This window comes from Hypanus sabinus, chromosome 28 (genome assembly GCF_030144855.1).
Source record: "Hypanus sabinus isolate sHypSab1 chromosome 28, sHypSab1.hap1, whole genome shotgun sequence".
Taxonomy (NCBI): domain Eukaryota; kingdom Metazoa; phylum Chordata; class Chondrichthyes; order Myliobatiformes; family Dasyatidae; genus Hypanus; species Hypanus sabinus.
In genome coordinates, this window is record NC_082733.1 from 37,429,482 (window position 1) to 37,451,315 (window position 21,834).

General features: G+C 37.5%; 1 protein-coding gene across 1 annotated transcript in view; it reads right to left on the bottom strand.

The window, feature by feature from the left end:
• Positions 1 to 582: 582 nt before the first annotated feature.
• LOC132382594 (D-glucuronyl C5-epimerase-like) overlaps positions 583 to 21,834 on the bottom strand; it is a 69,597-nt gene continuing 48,345 nt past the window's right edge. The window contains 2 exon segments of the mRNA XM_059952961.1: positions 583 to 5,264; positions 6,037 to 6,282. Coding sequence (XP_059808944.1) covers positions 4,240 to 5,264; positions 6,037 to 6,282 — 1,271 coding nt within the window. The 3' untranslated portion in view covers positions 583 to 4,239.

Sequence of the window (21,834 nt, forward strand, 5' to 3'; positions counted from 1 at the left end):
AACTTCTCCAATGATGGAGGCATCAATATACTTCACGCAGGGTTTGGCAGGAATTTAAATTACTAGGAGAGTCGAGGAGTATGGGGTGACAGCAGGAATGTGATGTTGAGGTTAGGATTGGATCAATGATTAATTTACTAGATGGCAAGACCTTGAAGGCCCATACTCAATTCACAAACAGCTTCTTCCTTTTTGCCATCAGAGTTCAGAGGGGTTCACAAACTCATGATAGGTACGTGGATCAAAGAAGAATGGAGGGCTTTGGTATGGGTACAGGCCAATGAGACTAGGTTTGGCATGGGCTAGATGTGCTGAAGACCTTGTTTCTGTACGGCAGTGTTCTATGACTCTATTCTTGCAACAAGTGAAAAATATTTGGCAGTTTGAAGTATTTAGAACCTATTCTACTATGGGGAAATTACTGAAATATTAAATCAATATTAAGGATATAAACTTAATGCAGGCAAATGGGATTAGTGTAAATTTATATACCAGAGGACTTCTAAGAACAGATCTTTAACCTCCAAGTTAACAGCAGTATGCAACAGAGGATTAACAAACAGAACTATGAAATCCCTTTTTAGAAAATGCTTTATTGTACAATTCCAATAAGCAAAGATACTCAGCACAGCAAAGATTGATCCAATCAATATTTTTATATAAATGTAGTATATAGTCACTTTATTTGAAAAATTATGAATTTTTGCCGTGTACAAAATAGCAATGCTGTACTACAGTGTGCACATTGTGCTTAACAAATGCAAATTGGTACAGCTTTACACTGTCCTCACCCTGTCAACAGGCAACAGTGTTTCGTAAACAAGTTATTGCATATCCAACATATGGTTCAGATCCACATGTAAAAATACAAGTTAAAATGATCAAAAATACACAGTGTGAATGAAAATAGCAGCTTTCAGTGAAAGTCTTGCGCATAGTCCAGACAGGGTACATCGCACAAAGTTATTACTCACTCATGTGACATCAATTTGCATATACCCACCTGCAATTTACATTCTAATGCATCCAATGACCAGACTAAATGTGTAATATCACCAGTTAAAAGAAAACCTGCTCAAGTGTGTAAGGATTTTTTTTAATGCTTTGGTATTCACAACACAAAATCTGAAGAGAAGATGATTTTAAGCTCTAATACAAAATCCCACAATTATGAAGAAAACAGAGTAATACATTGATATAAAATCGTTAAACCACTAGCAAATGCTTTGCAAAGAAAATAACCATATTTTTTGGGTGGGGCAGTTGCAGAAGTAGAGGGAAATATAAAATAAAAATTGCATATAAAAAAACCTTCCAGCAACAGAAAAAGCTGGATAATGAATACATTGGAAATACCTCCCCATTTCTTCCCAAAATGAACACCTTTCCTCTATATGCCATGTATCAGATCAAGTAGCTATCAGTATCTGAGATTTTAAAAATCAAACACACCATTGGACAATGTGCTATCAACTATAATCTGTAAATAAATAATCTTTAGTATGTTTTCCCTTCTAACTAATTGGAAGCAAGCAGTGAATATTACAGACAGACCTTACTAGCAACAGTTCTGGTCTTTTTAACCACTCCATACTTAGCACTAAGTTAGAAAAACAGACACAGACAAAAAGAGGGAAGGGGGTGGAAAAGTAGTTTAACTTTCTCATAGCTTCATCATTAACCAAGCAGACTTTTGAACGCTGATTCACAAAGTTGGACGAACTATACTCAGCGGCTACTTTATTAGGTATGAATGTACACTTATATGTTTATGAAAATATCTCATTAGCTAATCATGTGGCAGCAACTTAATGTATGAAAGCATGCAACCACGGTTAAGAGGTTCAGCTGTGGTTCAAACCAAACATCAGAATGGGGAAGAAAGTAATCTAAGTGACTTTGACTGTGGAATGATTGTCAGTGCCAGATGGGGTGGTTTGAGTATCCCTTGGGATATTCATGCACATTCATTTACAGAGAATCGTGTGAAAAACAAAAAAAAACATCCAGTGAGTTGCAGATCTGTGTGGTGAAAATGAGAGAGGTTAAGAAGAGAATAGCTAGACTGGTTCAAGCTCACAAGAAAGTGACAGCAACTCAAATAACTATGCTTTATAACAGTGGTGTGCAGAGGAGCATCCCTAAAGGCACATCACATCAAACCTTGAAGTGGATGGGCTACAACAGCAGAAGTCCACACTGGGTTCCACTCTGTAACTAATAAAGTGGCCACTAAGAATATAATTACTTAGGAATAGAAATATCAGAATTTACAATGTTTGTTCCCTTGTAGTTAAGGAAAAATAGAATGAATAAAATTTTAGGAGAGTTTAAGCATGTGAATCACCACAATGATGGATTAAGTGGCCTTGTCAACACTTTAGCAATTATTCTATACACCAATGCTCAATATTAAACTTCAATTTGGTCCCATATAAGGAAAACCAATATTGAAAAATTAGATTTAAAAGGTTATCAAACAACATATTTACAATCAGTGTTGTAAATATCTTAGATGAATCTTCTCCCTCACCAGTAACTATTTTGAACCAATTTGAGAAGGATGACAAACATCAAAATATGGTTAATATGGTTCAAAGTTTTGGACTGAGGATACACTGGCAACCAAAGTCATTCCGAAAATATTGTTCAAATGATTTCAGCATTCAAATCCATTTCTGGGCTGGTGATTTTATTGTTTAATGTGTACACTTTAAAATACAGTAACAATATAGCTTAAATCACCCCTTCCATCCCAAATTGTGTGATAGTCAATCAGTTCAGGATTTGAAATGAAAATCAAAATAGAACAATTATGCAAATCTGAAATACAACCATAATAAATTAGATATACAAAAGACAGATCAGTCAGCACCTATGAAAATTGCACTATAGCCCCATAATCATTCACAAAACAAATGAAAGGGACATATGTAGTGTCAATATCAAGCCTCCTTAGGCTGATAACTCAGGTGCTTTTTTTTCATAAACCAAGTGAATTACACAAGCAAACTAGTTTCTACTCCTTAAATCAACACACTGATAAACAAGATTCCCATATTTACAACTGACGTAGAAAGGTGGAAAGGAAGCAATGCTTGAATTACAAGAACAATTGCCATCAAATAAAATTTTTTTAAAAAGCCAAATACAAGCAAAATTAGGTCATTATTACTATGCTGTATCCTCATCCTTGGATACTATGTGCCACACACAAAATCAGCCACAAATGGAAAACGAATTAAATCATGAATGAAAGGGGTGCGATAAAGATTGTGACAAGGCAAAATGGTGAAATTGGCACCATCTGGAACAGTCCGATTCCATTGGAAACCAAACCCATCCCTTGCACTGTTTTACAGAATCCACTATACATATATTACTCTATTTGTGCAGTTACACTTTAATCAATTTTTATTCTGTTGTGCTTCGCCATGTGCATCAAAAGCTAAATGAGCAATAAGCTTCAACTTTTAAAAAAACAGTGGAAAAATATTCTATGCTAGTTACAGGTGAACACATGAATGGATTTTAAAATCCATGCTACTTCCTAATTTATGAAAGAACAGCCTCATCCCCAAACAGAAGATAAAACAACATGCCTATAAAACCACCTTAGGGGTTAATCACCACTTTCAACATTTCATTATGCAGAGAAATCAGGAAATGAGTCGGGAGATTGGAGACTGGAAATGGATAAGATACAGGATTGCTGAATGCAGATGTTGGGACTGCTGCCACACCAGGAACACCAAATAGGTGCTGACATTCCTTTTAAAGAAAGAATAAAATCATTTATTCTCCTATTGAAAAGGAACATCATTTAATATAATCAAGTGGTTGCAAAAACAAAATCATGTCAGTAGAAAAAAAAAATAACAATGGAGAGAAATGAACGAGCATAGCCAAAAACAGAGTGCCATTCACATGATTGTATTGTCAGAAACAGCTTGAAAGTGGCCATGAAATGAATCAGCATGTGGAATTGAAAATTCAGTTAAATGACAGGTGTTCCCCAAACAGAAAAGCAAGGACAACCAAAACAATGCTTACTCAGACATATTGCTTCACAACCATTTGATTTCTTAAATAATTAGAGTGTTACACTCTTACAAGTGTGCCATTGTAGAGGGCAGCAGGGACTCAAAATGTACTATTTGTATGCTTAGAAAAATGTATCAATTAAAGAACCTCATATTATAATGATTGATTGACAAGATTATAATTTGGCTTTCAGCTCTAGTTGTGCTTAGCCCTCCCTCCTTTTAAATAGGACTTCCATCTTTTAATAAATTCCTTAAAGATAGGTGCATCGTCGACTGTGCTCAGCAGTTGCAGCTGGTTGATGTGGGTGGTGTGATAGTCCCAGCGTGCCAAGTTTGGAGCTGTACCAAGCATAAAATGGCGGAGATCATAGATTGTACCTGAGCCAGTGTCAAACAATGGAAGCATGGCTTTCAACGATTCCATGCCTTGATCATAGAGTTTCTTAGCTTCTTGTCCTAGTTTCTCACCTGCAGTTTCTTTCAGATCATACAGACCTAGTAGAGAGTATATGAAGCCATTCAGAACAAAAGAATTGGGAGAAGTTGGGTATTCTTCATACCAGTCGTATTTATTCATAAACACAGCTTTAACCCCGTGATCCTCTGATTTGAGAGTAAAGGGCATGACTGCCCGTAAGGCTGAATTGAGATACACCTGTTCCTTTGTAAGCAAATAGGCCCTTACCAGCGTAGACATGGCTTGACCTTGTGCCATGGCCGAATACCAGCCAGGCTCCAAAGACTTAAAACCCTCACCTAGTTTGCGTGTCACCATAATTGGCCAGCCACCTTGCTCATCCTGATTTCTTACCAGCCAGTCACTGGCAGCAAAGAAGGCTGGCATGTGTGCTGTAGTTGCTATTGTGATGTTATCAATGAAGCCTTTTCCCTTGGCAACCAGCTTGATGACTTTCTTGGGCATTATTTTAGTCTGCTTTACAGCCTTGGTATTGGACAAGCCAACCCCTTTCTTCAGGTCAGTTACCAGATCTCTAGTAACAGTACTCCAGCTAGTCCGTGGGCCTATGCCGTAGTAAATATCTCTGTCTTTGAAGGCTATAAGTTGTGTATTTGTGACATAGTGAATTGTAAATAGTTGGTTCTTTTCAGTTGTCTCCAGTACCACCGAAACACTCCCATTTGTTAAGAATTTAATGTCAAATGAAATAATGAAATCTTTTGTATTTCCAAGCATCAGAGAAACTCCTTCTGAAGATTCTGAAAAGAAAACAAAATAAAGTTTTAAACTAAAATATTTGTATAATACTTCAATCTTATAAACTAGTAAGCAAAATTAGATTTGTAAAGCATATAATACCACTAGCTCAATTCAAGTGATCCTTAATCCACAAAACAAATGCAGTAGATGCAATAACTAGGCTACATTCTACATTATTTTAAGTAGATGAAATACAGCACAATACAGAAATTGGAAATGTGTGGCAGGCTTAATTTTAATCCCCAATCTATGTTTACAAGACTTTCATTAGCTGTACAAATCTGCGGATGACTTACATTTAAATTTAATACCAAATATCTAGATATTTCATTGTGAACATTGAATCTTCAAGTACTCCACCAATTTTTAAATGACTTCCTACATTACCAGTACTAATACAGCTTTTATAATTTAGGCCTCTGGAAATAACATTTGATACAACAGGTTTTATCTCAACCTTCGCTGTACAAACAATTGATGGTGGTTATCAAGGGAATTGTCTTGACTTCATTTTTGTAAAAACATTCAACACTTACAGAATTCTAATTAATGGATTTAGATTTGTTGACTTTGCTGAGGCCCCCCATGTCTGGAAATCGTCATTAATATAATAATAATCCAGAATACATTTTACATGTCCTCCATCTCTAAAATGTCAAACTTTGGGACCCTTAGTTTTTCTGCAAAAATTTTAAGCTTTACAATTACTTCAACATTTTTCCTAAGATGACATATTAATTCTAACAAATATTGTCCATTGAGGTCAAATACCTGGGGCAGAGAACTGATTTACATTGCTGGATCTTGCTTTGTCAAACACTGTAGAAACAGTACAACCTTTTGGCACCATCCAGTCATTTTGCTTTGTGCTTTTATCTCTTTTGTCTGTGGCTTCATAGACTTCTGTATGTGGAGGCTTCTCAGTGAGGTTTTTACTGTAGTGACTTAGCCCATATTGTGCTATCTGAATAGGATAGAAATATCCTTGTGGTCCCCACTGAGTGGACAAAGGAACACCTAGAAGAGAAGAATGAATGATTAGGTTTAATATTTGAACTATTTTAAACAATTAGCTTTTGAAATAATGCAGCTTATTCTATATGCTTTTATAATAAAAAATAAAATTATTTAATACAAAGTCAACATTAAGAGTCTAATAAATTGCAAAATAAGTGCAATTAGTTCCCATTATTGGTACAAATTAGATGCTACGCAAATTAAACATGGTGGTTTTGTGACCAACTCAGGATTGTTTTTCTTTGAAAACATAAATAATGACCCCTGGTCCTTGATAATAAGCAGGATCTTTAATTTGACCTTTTCCTAAAGCTGAAAACTCTAGACTGCCCATTCAATCTCTCCATCACCATTGCCAAAAAAAAAAAAAGTTTTCACTTAAATTGTACTTCAGGAAAAAATTCTGTGATGTTAAACATTAGTAATGCTTTAAAATAAGTATGGGATATCAGATGCATATGGTGTTCTGTAACCATGTATTATATTGCATTGTAATGAAGAGTTTAATCAATATTTGACTAATATGATCACAAAGAATGTTATTACTACTACTTAAATGATTGAATGAAATGTCAATTTGCAATTTCCTTCAAGAATTAAGATTTCATATAGTTGCTGTACATTTGAAAATATTTTAAATTGCACATTTAGTTTACAAAACAGGAGGGGCAAAAGTTTAGTATACATTAAATAAAGATTGGATTTGTGTTTTCAAAACAAGATATCCCAAAACATTTAAGTCAATGACTGATATAAATGTCAATACAAAATATTCTGAATTGAGCACCATGGAATAGCCCAAACTCTTAACCATTATCTCAAATTGTTCCCATATGGAATAGTTGATCATATTGTTTGCACCTTCTCTCAATACCCAATCCTAAAGACTGGAAGGTTTAAAAAAAATCACTGTTGCCAAATATTCTCAAAGTGGAAGTTACAAAAATATTTCCATTTTTGGGGTTTACAAAATCTCAATAATGTAGGTCTATGAAGCAGATTGATGAACTTCGCCTGTACATATAGAATCAGAATTGTGAAAGGGAAAGGAAAAGACTTGCACTCAGTGACTACTTCATTAGGTACACCTGCTTGTTAATGCAAATATCTAGTTGGCCAATCATGTGGCAGCAACTTAATGCATAAAAGCATGCAGATATGGTCAAGAGATTCAGTTGTTTAGACCAAATATCAGAATGGGGCAGAAATGTGATTCAAGTGACTTTGACTGTGACATGATCGTTGGTGCTAAATAAAGTAAATCTCAGAAATGGTGCGGGGAGAAAAAAACGTCAAGTGACAGTATTGTGGGCAAAAATGGTTTATTACTGAAAGGGGTCAGAGGAGAATGGCTAGACTGGTTCAAACTGACAGGAAGGCAAGGGTAACTCAAATAACCACAGTGGTGTGCAGAAGAGCATCTCTGAATGCACATGTTGAACCTTGAAGCTGATGGGTTACACCAGAAGACAACGGGTTCCACTCTGTAAATAATAAAAACCATGACGTACACTCAGTGGCCACTTTATTGGGTACTGAATAAATGGTGTTCGATTTATGGTTACACCATCTAATAAAGTGGCCAATGAGTCTATGTCAACATCACACACAAAACAGAAAATTGCCTACTAAATCTTGATACTGGGTACAGGGTAGAATTTCTTGTTGTTATGAACAATGGGAGTGCAGTTGGTGATTTTTACATTTTGGAGATTATTTTTAATAGCATTTCATGATCACTATGATTAATTAATACTGACTATAAGCTACATGTATTAACAAGAAAGAAGGCTTTGGCTGTAGGACAATATACAAAAGCAAAAATGTCACCAACAGGAAATAAGAAATACATTGGACTGTATTGTGGCTATGGCTGTTGTAGGGATAACATTTCTTTTGATTCCCCTACTTAGCACCCCCAAAAAATATTTGGCTAAGCCATTGATCAGGCAGACAATACTACACAGATTGGACAATACTGTAGATCGTCCTCAAAACTTGCAGTTGAAATATAATATGACAGCAGTGATTGCTTAATATCTATCTTAGTAATTCATTGTAAGAACTTTATATTTGACAATATCATCAAAATTATGTTTGGGGTATTTTAATGAGAATGTTAATGAACTTCAATATCTATGAGGAACTAACCTGATCCCAATATATTGATGCAGATATAAAGACAAGGCTGTGGCTATATTTCATTAGGAGCTTGAGAAGATTTGGTTTGTCACCTAAAACACTCAGAAACTACTACAGATGTACCATGGAGAGCATTCTGACAGGCTGCATCACTGGCTGGTATGGGGACGGGGTGGGGGGGGGGGTGTTACTGGACAGGATCAAAAGCAGCTACAGAAAGTTGTAAAATCAGTCAGGTCCATCTGGTGTACTAGCCTCCGTAGTATCCAGGACATCTTCAAAGAGCAGTGCCTCAGAAAGGAGGTGTCCATTATTAAAGAACCAACACTCAGGACATGCCTGTTATTATTATAGTCAGGAAGAAGGTACAGAAGCTTAAAGGCACACACACAGTGACTCAGAAACAGCTTCTTCCTCTCTGCCATCAGATTTCTAAATGGGCATTGAACCCATGAACACAACCTCACTTTTTAAAAATTGTTATTTCTGTTTTGGTGCTATGTTTAACTTAATTATTTAATATGCATATATAATTATTGTAATTGATTGATTTTTAAATGATCATATATTACATTGTACTGCCTCTGCTAAGTTAACAAATTTCATGACATATGCTGGTGATATTAAACCTGATACTGATTCTGAACTTCTACATGTGCTTTGTTATTGAAGATATCCTATTGTTTTATAATATCTTATTAGGTTAATTAGATAAAGTTTGTAACAGCACAAAGATTCCATCTTTGAATGCACAGCAACACATTTAAAAAGTCACAACTACAGATATAGGCTAATAATACATTTAAAAGTAATGTTAGAAGTTGCTCTAATGATTAGGATACCTTTGCAAGCAAATTTCATGACAGCATCAGGATTGGCATCAACAGAATGGAATGCTGCATATCCATAGAGAGGTAGGTTGGAATGGACAAGATGGCAGAAAGATGATGACAGAGGGTTCGCACCAATCAAATTTACAGCTTAATTCCAAACACATCATTTGGTTGGTGACCCAAACTAAACTGAGGTGCTTCTTTTGAAGTTGTCTCAAGTTGATTCATAATTTGAAAAGAAAAAAATGCTCTGGCAAAGAACTTCAAATTCTAAAACCTAATATTTCAAAACAATAGCTGTGGCATGGGCTGCTTTGTCGTTTTGTTTTCCCCATTTGGCACTATGCAATCTATTCCTTTGAGAATAAAACAGCAACTGGTCCAGAATTACCCAATCTTGACACTTCTTCCTTTGAACACCATTTAAAAAAGGCAATTAACATAATGAGACAGATTAACTAAAATGAAAAGTGCAAGGTTCTTGTCTGAAAGTACCAATTACTTTCTGACAAATGCGATAATTTTTAATTAGTAGAATCTATAAAATGTGTTCTATATCAGCAGCAGACAAAACATAATACAAAGCATTTCCATAGTAACTACTTGCACAAAATTTATTTGGTGTTGGAAGCTTTTTTGCAGGCTTCGGTTTAACAGCAAGAATGTATTGAAAGAAGCAATTATTTTTTTCCTGAACACTGCAAAACAGAGAAAACTAATTTAAAGCTATTTAATGATGGAAAACAGGTTAAATTTAATCATACTGTGAAGCCATTTTCAATATTTTGTTAAAAAAATTTATAAACAAATTCATTCAAGTTGCATGTGACAAGCCAAATATAGATAATTCAGTTAAATTGGATTTGGATGTCTCAAAACCTCTATCAGTTATTACCTACAATGTTTAACGGACCTATTAGAAGAATCAAAAGTGTCATAACCCTAATTACAAACTAGAGAGATTGATGGATTCTGGATATACTGTAGGATATATTGCTACTTCACTGTAATACAAGCTGATGTGGATAGAATTTTTGCTGAAGTCACATCAATGCTCATTCAATAGTATTGTTTCCTTACCAGAAAGATATCTCCTTAAGATGGGAAGTACTCTCTTGGCCCACAAACTAGTATCACAGAATCACTAAGTATTCTAGACAGCGACTTGGCCTGTTGAATCAGTGCCAACTTTCCAAAAGGAAATCAATTATAGTCCCATTCCCTAGCTCATTTACCATAACTCTGCATTTCCTCCCCCCCCCTTTCTTGTACCTACATAATTCATTTTTCAAAGCTGTGACTTGTGTTCATCAACTGAATACTCAGGCAATTGTATTCCATATTTTAACAACTTCCAGCATGAAAAATATTATCCTTGTGTCTCCTTTACCAATTTTGAATCTGAATCTTTTTTAATGATTTACTCTTTGCTTGGGTAGTTTAGTCCAATGCTCAGAAATATTTTGCTTAACACACTGAATGTGTTAACATAAATCAAGTTGTTATTACTAAGAATTTAATATTAGTTGATAGTGGTTGCTTTTTTAATTTAAAAATCTCAGTGGGAGATTAGCACATGGCCATCCCCTGTATGGCACAACAGCACCTCTTTCACCTCAGATGGTGGAGGTAGTTTGGCATGGGCCCCCAAATCCTAAGAACTTTCTACAGGGGCACAATTGAGAACATCCTGACTGGCTGCATCACTGCCTGGTATGGGAACTGTACTTCTATTAATCACAGGACTCTGCAGAGAGTAGTGTAGACAGCCCAGTGCATCTGTAGTTGTGAACTTCCCATGATCCAGGATATTTTAAAGGACAGGTGTGTAAAAAGGGCCCGTAGGATCATTGGGGACCCAAGTCACAACAGCACCACAGCACAAAAGCCAGGACCAACAGGTTCCAGAACAGCTTCTTCCACCAGGCCATCCAACTGATTAAGTCATGCTGATTTGAGTATACTCTATGTTAGATTGACTGTTCTATTTATTATAAATTACTATGATTGCAGATTGCACATTTAGACGGAGACGTACGTAAAGATTCTTAGTCCACATGTATGTGAAGGATATAAGAAATAAATTAAATTCAATTCAATAGTTTCAGCTAACAAACACTGTCAGCATAGTGGAGTTGGTTACTGGAGTGGTGATAAGAGAAAGGGGTAGAAATGGTTGGTGAAAACAATTTGAAGTTAGTTTCTATCTGGGTTGTAGTCCTCTTAATACTAAAGTGGAAGTAGCTAAACCCGCTTTGTTTGTGGAAACAAGAGTCAAAATATTTTTTCTATTGAAGGCATTAATGGTGCAACACTGGCTTCCTATTCTTAATTACCTCTCAGTTGGTGTTGGTGAAACACCTTCCTGAGCTGCAACCTTTCAGCTGGAGGTACTTTTTTTGGTTTCCAGAATTAAGGCTCTGTGACCATGAAAAAGCGAGATATAAACTCGGTGGCCATTTTATTAGGTACCTGCTGTACTTAATAAAGTGGCTGAGTGAATGTTTGTTGTCTTTTGCTGCTGTCACCTATCCACTTCAAGGCTCATCGTGTTGTACAGAGTTGCTCTTCTGCACATCACTGTTGTAATGCATGGTTATCTGAATTACCTTCACCTTCCTGTCAGCTTGAACCAGTCTCCTCTGACCTCTCATTAACAATGCATTTTTGACCACAGAACTGCCACTTTTTTGGATACAGCCCACAATGCTGTATTTATAAATACAGAGGGGAATAGACATGTCCGGCCCTTCGAGTCATACTGCTAGCAACCTCCAATTTAACCCTGAACTAATCATTGGACAATTTACAATGACCTACTAACCAGTACGTGTTTGGACTGTGGAAGGAAACTGGAGTAAATCTACGCATTTCATAGGGAGGATGTACAAACTCCTTACAGAGACTCGGACTGAACTTCGAACTCCAATGTCCATAGCTAATAGTGTTGTGCAAAATGCTAGGCTACTGGGGCATCCTACTGCTGTTGCCACTCTGAAGTGACTGGAGTCTACACATGAAGAAATAGAAGGGATCAGTCTTGAGGGGATGATATCATTGAGTGCTGAGCTGTAGTAAATGAAGAGCATCCTGAAGCATACTTCAGGTGGAAATAGAACTTAAGAGATTCTGACCACAAAATTAAAAACAGACGCATCTAGATTATTTTTGTTACATTCAAATCCCCAGTTTCAATATTATTTATATATTATGGACTTCAATTGCTGAGATTGACAAGATATAAAATCCAGAGTACTTTAAAAATAACACATAATTCACAATTCAAGATATCAAGAACTCAGATCAAATCCCAAAACACCAATGTGTTAACCAGGAATGGGAAAAAATATACTTGATTTATTCACTATAAAATCAGTGACCTTCATAATGTTTCAAAGTATTCACAAGGAATAACCTAGTTATAAAACCAGATCTGCTCCAATTCATCATGATCAACTGGGCTATATTAAGACTTGTGAATAACAATGCTGTCTTTAAAATGTGCTGGAACACAAAATACGTGGTGCTTACTGAAAAAAAAAACAAATCACAAAGATCAATGCAAGCAGGCTTTCTTTTGTTCTAAACCACACACACAAAATGCTGGTGGAACACAGCAGGCCAGGCAGTATCTATAAGGAGAAGCACTGTCGACATTTCGAGCCGAGACCCTTCGTCAGGACTAACCGAAAGGAAAAATAGTAAGAGATTTGAAAGTAGTCGGGGGAGGGGGAAATGCAAAATGATAGAAGACTAGAGGGGGTGGGATGAAGCCAAGAGCTGGAAAGGTGATTGGCGAAAGTGATATAGAGCTGGGGAAGGGAAAGGATCATGGGACTGGAGTCCTCGGGAGAAAGAAAGGGTGAGGGGGGAGCACCAGAGGGAGATGGAGAACAGGCAGGGTGATGGGCAGAGAGAGAGAGAGAGAGAGAGAACTAAATATGTAAGGGATGGGGTAAGAAGGGGAGGGGGGCATTAACGGAAGTTGGAGAAGTCAATGTTCATGTCATCAGGTTGGAGGCTACCCAGCCAGTATACAAGGTGTTGTTCCTCCAACCTGAGTTTGGATTCATTTTGACAGTAGAGGAGGCCATGGATAGACATATCAGAATGGGAATGGGACGTGGAATTAAAATGTGTGGCCACTGGGAGATCCTGCTTTCTCTGGCGGACCGAGTGTAGGTGTTCAGTGAAACGGTCTCCCAGTCTGCGTCGTGTCTCACCAATATATAAAAGGCCACACCAGGAGCACCAGACACAGTATACCACACCAGTCGACTCACAGGTGAAGTGTTGCCTCACCTGGAAGGACTGTCTGGGGCCCTGAATGGTGGTGATTGAGGAAGTGTAAGGGCAGGTGTAGCACTTGTTCTGCTTACAAGGACAAGTGCCAGGAGGGAGATCGATGGGAAGGGATGGGGGGGACGAGTGGATGAGGGAGTCGCGTAGGGAGCGATCCCTGTGGAAAGCCGGGGGGGGGGGGGGGGGGAGGGAAAGATGTGCTTGGTAGTGGGATCCTGTTGGAGGTGGTGGAAGTTACGGAGAATTATATGTTGGACCTGGAGGCTGGTGGGGTGGTAGGCGAGGACAAGGGGAACCCTAACCCAAGTGGGGTGGCAGGCGGATGGGGTGAGGGCAGATGTGCAGGAAATGGGAGAGATGCGTTTGAGAGCAGAGTTGATGGTGGAAGAGGGGAAGCCCCTTTGTTTAAAAAAGGAAGGCATCTCCTTCGTCCTGGAATGAAAAGCCTCATCCTGAGAGCAGATACGGCAGAGATGGAGAAGGGGATAGCATTTTTGCAAGAGACAGGGTGGGAAGAGGAATAGTTAAGGTAGCTGTGAGAGTCTATAGGCTTATAGTAGACATCAGTAGATAAGCTGTCTCCAGAGATGGAGACAGAAAGATCAAGAAAGGGGAGGGAGGTGTCGGAAATGGACCAGGTAAATTTGAGGGCAGGGTTAAAGTTGGAGGCAAAGTTAATGAAGTCAATGAGCTCAGCATACATGCAGGAGGAAGAAGGCAGCGCCAATGTAGTCATCGATGTAGCGAAGGAAAAGAGGGGAATGGATACCCGTATAGAGTTGGAACATGGACTGTTCCACAAAGCCAGCAAAAAGGCAGGCATAACTTCTTACCTCATCCCTCACATATTTAGTTGTTTTTTTTCTCTCTCTCTGCCCATCACCCTGCCTGTTCTCCATCTTCCTCTGGTGCTCCCCCCTCCCCCTTTCTTTCTTCCCGAGGTCTCCTGTCCCATGATCCTTTCCCTTCTCCAGCTCTATATTACTTTTGCCAATCACCTTTCCAGCTCTTAGTTTCATCCCACCCCCTCTGGTCTTCTATCATTTCACATTTTCCCCCTCCCCCCACTTCTTTCAAATCTCTTAGTCTCTCTCCTTTCAGTTAGTCCTGACGAAGGGTCTCGGCCCAAAACATCGACAGTGCTTCTCCCTATAGATGCTGCCTGGTTGCTGTGTTCCACCAGCATTTTGTGTGTTGTTTGAATTTCCAGCATCTGCAGATTTCCTCATGTTTTCTTTTGTTTTAATTGTGTATTGGAAAATTTCCAAAAGCAGCAACTGTCAAGATTTAACCTGATTACTTTAGGATTCAGGGCAAGTTCCGCCATGAATTTAGAGAATTCAAGACATTTTGCAACATTCAGAAGTAGTGAGCTTGTTGTTTCACCAAATAACCTTATTCAAGCATCTTATTCAATTGCTGAAGTTTGCCTTTCGGCAAGGAATTGTATTGTAAAATGCTTCAACTTCCAAAATTATAACATTCCACCTCTATTTATCTACAAGAGACCTCAAGGTAAGGACTTGCAGCAGCGAAAAGAATAAATGAAACACTTCATGATCAATGCAGTCATTTATCTTCAAATGGGATAAGCACAGAGCACTATAGTAAATGGACAACTGCACAAATGAGACTGTACATCATTCAGTTCGGCAGTAAGGAGCACTTTTAGAGGCTTCCAGACACCAGGTACTGGCTTGGTTAACTGCAGCACTGGAGAAAGAAAGAACATCTTAAGAGGGCTCGTTGAAAATGTGCCCTCCCCTCTTAATGCACTACATTTCACAGAATACTATTATATTTCTGTCTGTTGCTTTCTGGAGTTAGATGTAGTAATATAGAGCAACAAGTTTTTTTTTGAAAAAGCAAATTTTTTTTCTTAGAGAGCACATGTAAAAATGCATCACTTCTGTATATAACAAGTGTTAGCCTTTAGAGTACAAAATAAATCCACATAAAAATCACAATTTGAATAAGTAGGTAAGCCAAATCAATCTGTTTTCTGGTTATATTAGAGGATGGCTCAATATCAGCAGTTTGCAAATAAAAGCAACCTCATCCAATACATAAATACAGGTGAATTTTGAAAAATTATAACACTCTCACTTTTAAAAAATCCTGTAACATGTACAGAGTATTGTGCATGTTCAGATTTTTTTTTAACTACTCTAGTCATATGCAACCATAAAGAAACAATCAGCATTTAATAAGTCTTAATTGTGTTAATTTGAAATCATGAACTGATGTGTAAATATGGGGATTTCACAGCAGAAGCTTTGCTTAAAATAACAATTTCTACTGCACCTTCTACTCATTTTAGTTCCCCTGAAAGATTCTGCTGAAGAATAGAATTTCTTTGTAGACTGGGGACGCACCTAAATTGCTCAGATGCCAAAGACCCAAGCATTAATTCTCAATTTTGAGCAGTTTATTTGACTTAGCTGAGAGCTATAAAACAACTCATTTTTGTATCTTCAGCAATGCCACCTGTGACACATTTTTACTCTATTTTACAGACTGACAAGTTGTTAATAAGGTCATTAAAAAAGTTTTTGAAACAAAGAGAAAGGCTGCATGAACACACAAAAAAATGCTGGAGGAACTTGGGGTTAGGCAGCATTTGAGGAAAAAGATCTATGTTTCAAGCCAATACTCATCAAGGTTGAAAAGGGCAAGCAGGGGTGAAGCACAGGCTGGTAGGTGTCAGGTAAGGTGGTGGGGGGAGGAGAAAATGAATGATGTGAGGGATTTGGAGGTAATAGGTGGAGAAGACAAAGGGCTAGAGAAGGGATTTGACAGAACAGAAAACAATAGAATAAAGGCAAGTCGATGGGAACCAGAGGGAGAAAGATGAAGATACCAATGGGCATGGGGGAAGAAGGGGTCATAGGAATACGGAAAAATGGTTGGGGAGGGAGAAGAAAAAAACAGAGGGTGTTGTTAGTTGATATTACTGCCATTCACACTGTCAGACTGGATACTACTGAGATGGACTACCAAGAGGTGTTATTCTTCAAAATGCATTCAGCTTCAATATGGCACTGCAAAAGCCCTTGGACAGGGTGGCAATAGGAAATGGAATGAAATGGGTGGTCACTGAGAAATCCAGGCTTTATGTGGATGGAACACTGGTGCTCAATAAATTGATCTCCAATCTGTGTTGGGTCTCATCAACATAGAGGAGGCCACACTGGGAGCACCAGATACCAAAAAAATGACACTGATGGATTCACATGTGAAGTGCTCTCTCACTTGAGAGGACTGTTTAGGTACTTGAATGGTTGTGAGGGAGGAGGTGTAGGGGCAGGTGTATCACTTAACACTGTTGCAGGAATAAGTGCCTGGAGGCTGAGCACTGGGAAGGGAGTTGCAGAGAAAGTGATTCCTGCGGAAAGCAGAGAGGGCCAGCGAAGATGTGCCAGGTAGCGTGGATTCTGTTGGAGATGGCAGAAGTTGCAGAGAATGATGTGTTGAATATGGAAGCTAGTGGGATGGTAGTTAAGGAAAAGGGGAACTGTGTCTGTGCTTTGTCGGGGGATGGGGGAAATGAGGTGGTTGGGAGCTGCATTGATAGCAGTGGACTGAAAAGAAGGACATCTCAGATGTTCTGAAATGGAAAGCCTTATCAAGAGAACATATGTGGCAAGACAGCGGAACTACGATAAGGGAAAGTGAGAGGGCTGGAAGAGGTGCAGTCAAGGTAACTGAAGTTAGTGGGTTTGTAAAAGGCAGATAATTACTCCTTTTACAACAAATTTTAAAAGGAATTGTGAATGTTCCAGGTCAAGACCCTCTATCAGTACAGAAATTGCTTCCTGTCCAATATACTTTACACACATAACTATATACAGACTCAGAACTCATGCATTTTATTTTTCAAGTTCTTTCATAAATTCCTTTGGGGGGGGGAAAGAAACAGAAAATACATTTCAAACATTAAGATTAGACAACATGCTATGGAAGAAATGTACTTAAAAACAAAAGTATCACTGTAAAGCAGTTGGCATGGCACTTTGTCAAGATTAAGATCTGAGCACAATAGGATAGACAAACTCCCCAGTTCCCAATAAAACTTCAATTGATGAATTTGAGCATGAAGGGTCAACAAAAAGGAAATTCCATCCTTAGATTTTACACTTACAAAATAATTCAAAACATGGCCATTTCTTCAAAAGTAACCATTATACGCACACCTTCTCAGCATCTGCTTTTTTTAAAAAAAACAATGATGACTCCCTGGAGATACTCTCTGAATCTATTAAAGTATCCACTTGAATCACCAAGGCTTAGAAGGCTAAAGACCAAGTAGATGAGTACTTTGTGGGGATGAATGGGGTGACCTCCAAAAGCCTACTTCTATGTTGTACAGCCATTAAAAATTAAATGTTTAACAAAGATTAGTTTATGAAGGTTCAAAATATTTTTCCCCACAGAGCCCAAAATGCTAAATTCTTTAAAACAGAATGTTCATTTTGTAATAAACGCAGATGAATTTTCTCAACAGTGCAACAAAGGGAGTAACCATTTTTAACCCAAGTGATTAGACACTGCGTAAATCTGAAATTGCAGACCCAATCATAGTAATTCATCAAAACAGGTACCTCAGGAGCCTCCCAGAGAACAGAGTAAAATACAGTTAACTGCATTGAATAGTTTTGAACTCTGGCCAACAAAATTACAAATTAAAAATGCCATTTACTAGCTTTACCACTACTTAACATTCATGTTTACATTCAGTATTGACTGGGTAAAGAAAATCTCATTTCCATTTTAAAAGCAAGTACTTCACTCCAGTTGTCATCTGTTCATTATAATTCAGTGAGCATGCACAATTCAATTCATTCACTCTTCCCACTATTCCACAACCTACTCACTGCATTCCATATCACTGAAAATTGAAAAACATACATATATTAAACAATGCTGAGTAATATTCTACCCACTTAAATCTGCCTAGTGAGAAAACAAGAAGATTTTTATGCAGCAAAGCAATCAAAAGAGAGCAACAAAGATTTACAGAAGGGCCCCATAGTCCTTTCACTTCAACTCATTCTATAATTACATAATCAATATGAACTGGGAAGACTTTCTCAAACCATACACGCATAATGTCTGCATATTTTACCGTAGAAAGATCAACACATTAAATGAAACATTTCACAGCTTGTTTGAAACTAGTTCAATATATGAAAGAAAACTGCAACTGCTCACTTGTGGGACATGTGAGTTAACTCACTCATTCTACTCCCCAAACTCTGCTTGAATTATTGAAATAAGTTCAAAACAATTCTTCATTATGTATAAAATACAATCCCAGTTCTAAACACAGAAACCAGGGACAGATGTGATACATAACTATGAAGAACAAAGAAAAGGTGAAGGCCATTTGGTCTCGAGTCTGCTCTGTCATTCAAAATCATTGATGATTTTCTTGCCTTATCCTGATACATAAATCTAGTGATCTGCCTTTAATTGATGATAGAACCTCTATAATCGATGAAAATCCCAAAGATTCACCACTTCTGAGTAAGAACGTTTCTTTCCATTCTAAATTTTCTTCTCCTTTCTTTGAGACTATGAAACCTAATTCTAAACTCTTCGTCCAATGGAAACTCATTGCCAGCATCTACCTACCCAGTCAAACATTATGAATTTTACACATTTCAATAGGTCACCTGTCAAGACTTTCAATTCTGAAGAGCAGAGTTCTAGCTCTTCAATCTCTCATATCAGACCTTTCATCACAGGAAATAGTTCTGTGAATCTTTGGTGCACTGCCCTATGATTAGTAAAGAGAGCAAAATGGAATACAATGCATTAGGGGTCTCACCAAAGATCCTGATGACTGTAACCACAATGAATATTAACATTCCTTTGAGTGGACTGGAAAATAAAAGCTAGAATTTAGTGCTGAGGCTTTGAGGCATTGGTTGGACTGCACGTGGAGCATTGTGGACAGTTTTGACCCCCTTATCCAAGGATGTGCTGGCACTGGAGGTTTCAGAGGTGGTTCATGAGAATGATCCCAGGTATGAGGAGCGTTTGATGACTCTAAGCCTGTAGTCATCAGAGTTTATAAGAATGCGCTGGGGTGGGGAGTAGTGATCTCAATGAAATCTATTGAATTTTGAAAGACCTGGATAGAGTGGAAATGGAGAGAATATTTCCTATAGTGGGGGAGTGTAGGACCAGAGGCCACATCCTCAGAATAGAAGAATGTCCCTTTAGAACAGCTAAGGGACTCCCTTAGCCAGATGGTGGTGAATCTGAAGAATTTATTGCTACCGACAGCTGTAGAGGCCAAATCATTGAGTATATTTAAAGAGGTTGATGGGTTCATGATTTGTAACTGTATCAAAGGTTACAGAGAAAAGGCAGGAGAATGGATTAAGACTGACAATAAAATCAGTCATGATGGAAGGATGGAGCCCCGCAATGGGACAAATGGCCTAATTCTGCTCCTCTGGCTTATGGTCACTTTGACCTCAAAAGTTTCTTCCAACAAACACCACCTGCTTTCCACAGCTGCATGACAGCTTTCAGCAACTCATGTGCATGGATATTCAGGTCCCTAACTCCATCAACATTTTCCTATTTAAAAAATCTCCAGCAATGGTTTTTTGCTAATGATGAATAATATCATTTATTTTGATAGTCTATATTTCTTAGAAAAGGCTTGGCATCCTCCTCATACATAGTTTCATGACATGATCACGCGTGGAAATTTGACAGCCAATCATTGATGGAGATAATTAGTTTGACTCATGCAACAAGTCTTTTGTATCTACTAGCCTCTGCCTGGCACTTGAGAAGCATCCATTTATCTTTTGTTTTCTATCTGCTTACCAACTCTCAACCCACTACTATTCTACACCCATTCCACTTTCTACCTTCTATAGGAGACCTTATCCAAAGCTCTCTGAAAATCCCAACCTATGATACTGATTCCTCTTTATGCACTTGAATTGATATATCCTAGTTAGAAGAGGTTTTGATTTGACAGAACATGGTATAAAAATGGAGCTGTTTTGATGGAGCAAGGAGGCAGCAGTTGGTGAAAGTTGTTTATAGGCCTCTAAATAGTATCTGTGATGTCAGACATGGTACAAGGAAATTTGAAAGTATGTGATGCAATATAAAGTCATCAAGGGGTACTTCAATCTATTTACATATAGTCTGGACAAATAGACTAATTATGTAGAAGATGAATTCCCATAATATAATGAAGGATACCTAGATCAGTATGATGAGGAATTCACACTTGAAAAGGATACTTAGATCCAGGAATGTATAACAAAAAAGTTTTATTTGTAATATTAAAAGGTACCTCTAAGACAGTGATCATATTATGACAGAATTCTATACTGAGTTTGAAAGTGACATAGCTAAACTGAAGACCTTGATTCCAGAATCAAATTACGGTATGAGTTACAGCGGGAAACCATATTTTAAATAATTAAGTGGTTGCAATAATAGGGCAGTTAATTAAAAAAATTAATAGAATTAAATAATACATGGCTTGCTACAAAGATTCATTTCTTCATGGTACAACAGGAGAAATAGTCCAACCATGAATAACAGGAGAACTTAAAAGTCTTATAAAAATGCCAGAAAATTCTGTAAACTTGGATTGCAGGCATTATAAAATTCAAAGGATTAAAAAAAAGGGAATACATAAGTAAACTAACAAGAAACCTTAAAATAAATCCAAAGTCATCAATAGCTAAGAAGGAAAAGAACAGTGAACCAAATAGAGATGTGCAGTAAGAAGGAAATAGCAGGGAAATTAAACAAAATCAAGCAAAAAACAAACTGATGGAGGAACTCGGCAGGTCAAATAGTATCCATGGAGGAAAGGAATTGTCAATGTTTTGGATTAGGATCTTATATTACATTGATTAAACTTCTGTCAGAGAAGTTGTTATACAAATCTCCCAAACATACTTGAGGACCAAAAAGCTCAGTCAAAATAATGAACTTAATGAATTAACTATTAAGAAATATTACTAGATAAATTAGTAAATATGAAAATGAATTCCTAGGATCTAATGATCAATATCTCATTCTTTAAAAGAGGTGTCTAGGAAGAAGCTCTAATTATAATCCAGATTCTATAGAATCTGGAATGGTTCTTGCAGATTGATGGGTAGCAAATGTAACCCTATTATTTAAGAAAAGACTGAAAATAAAGTACTATTAATCTGTTAGTCTGATATCTTTATTAAGGGAAAATGCTGCAATCTGTAAGAAAGGATGTGATTAAAATTTAAGATAC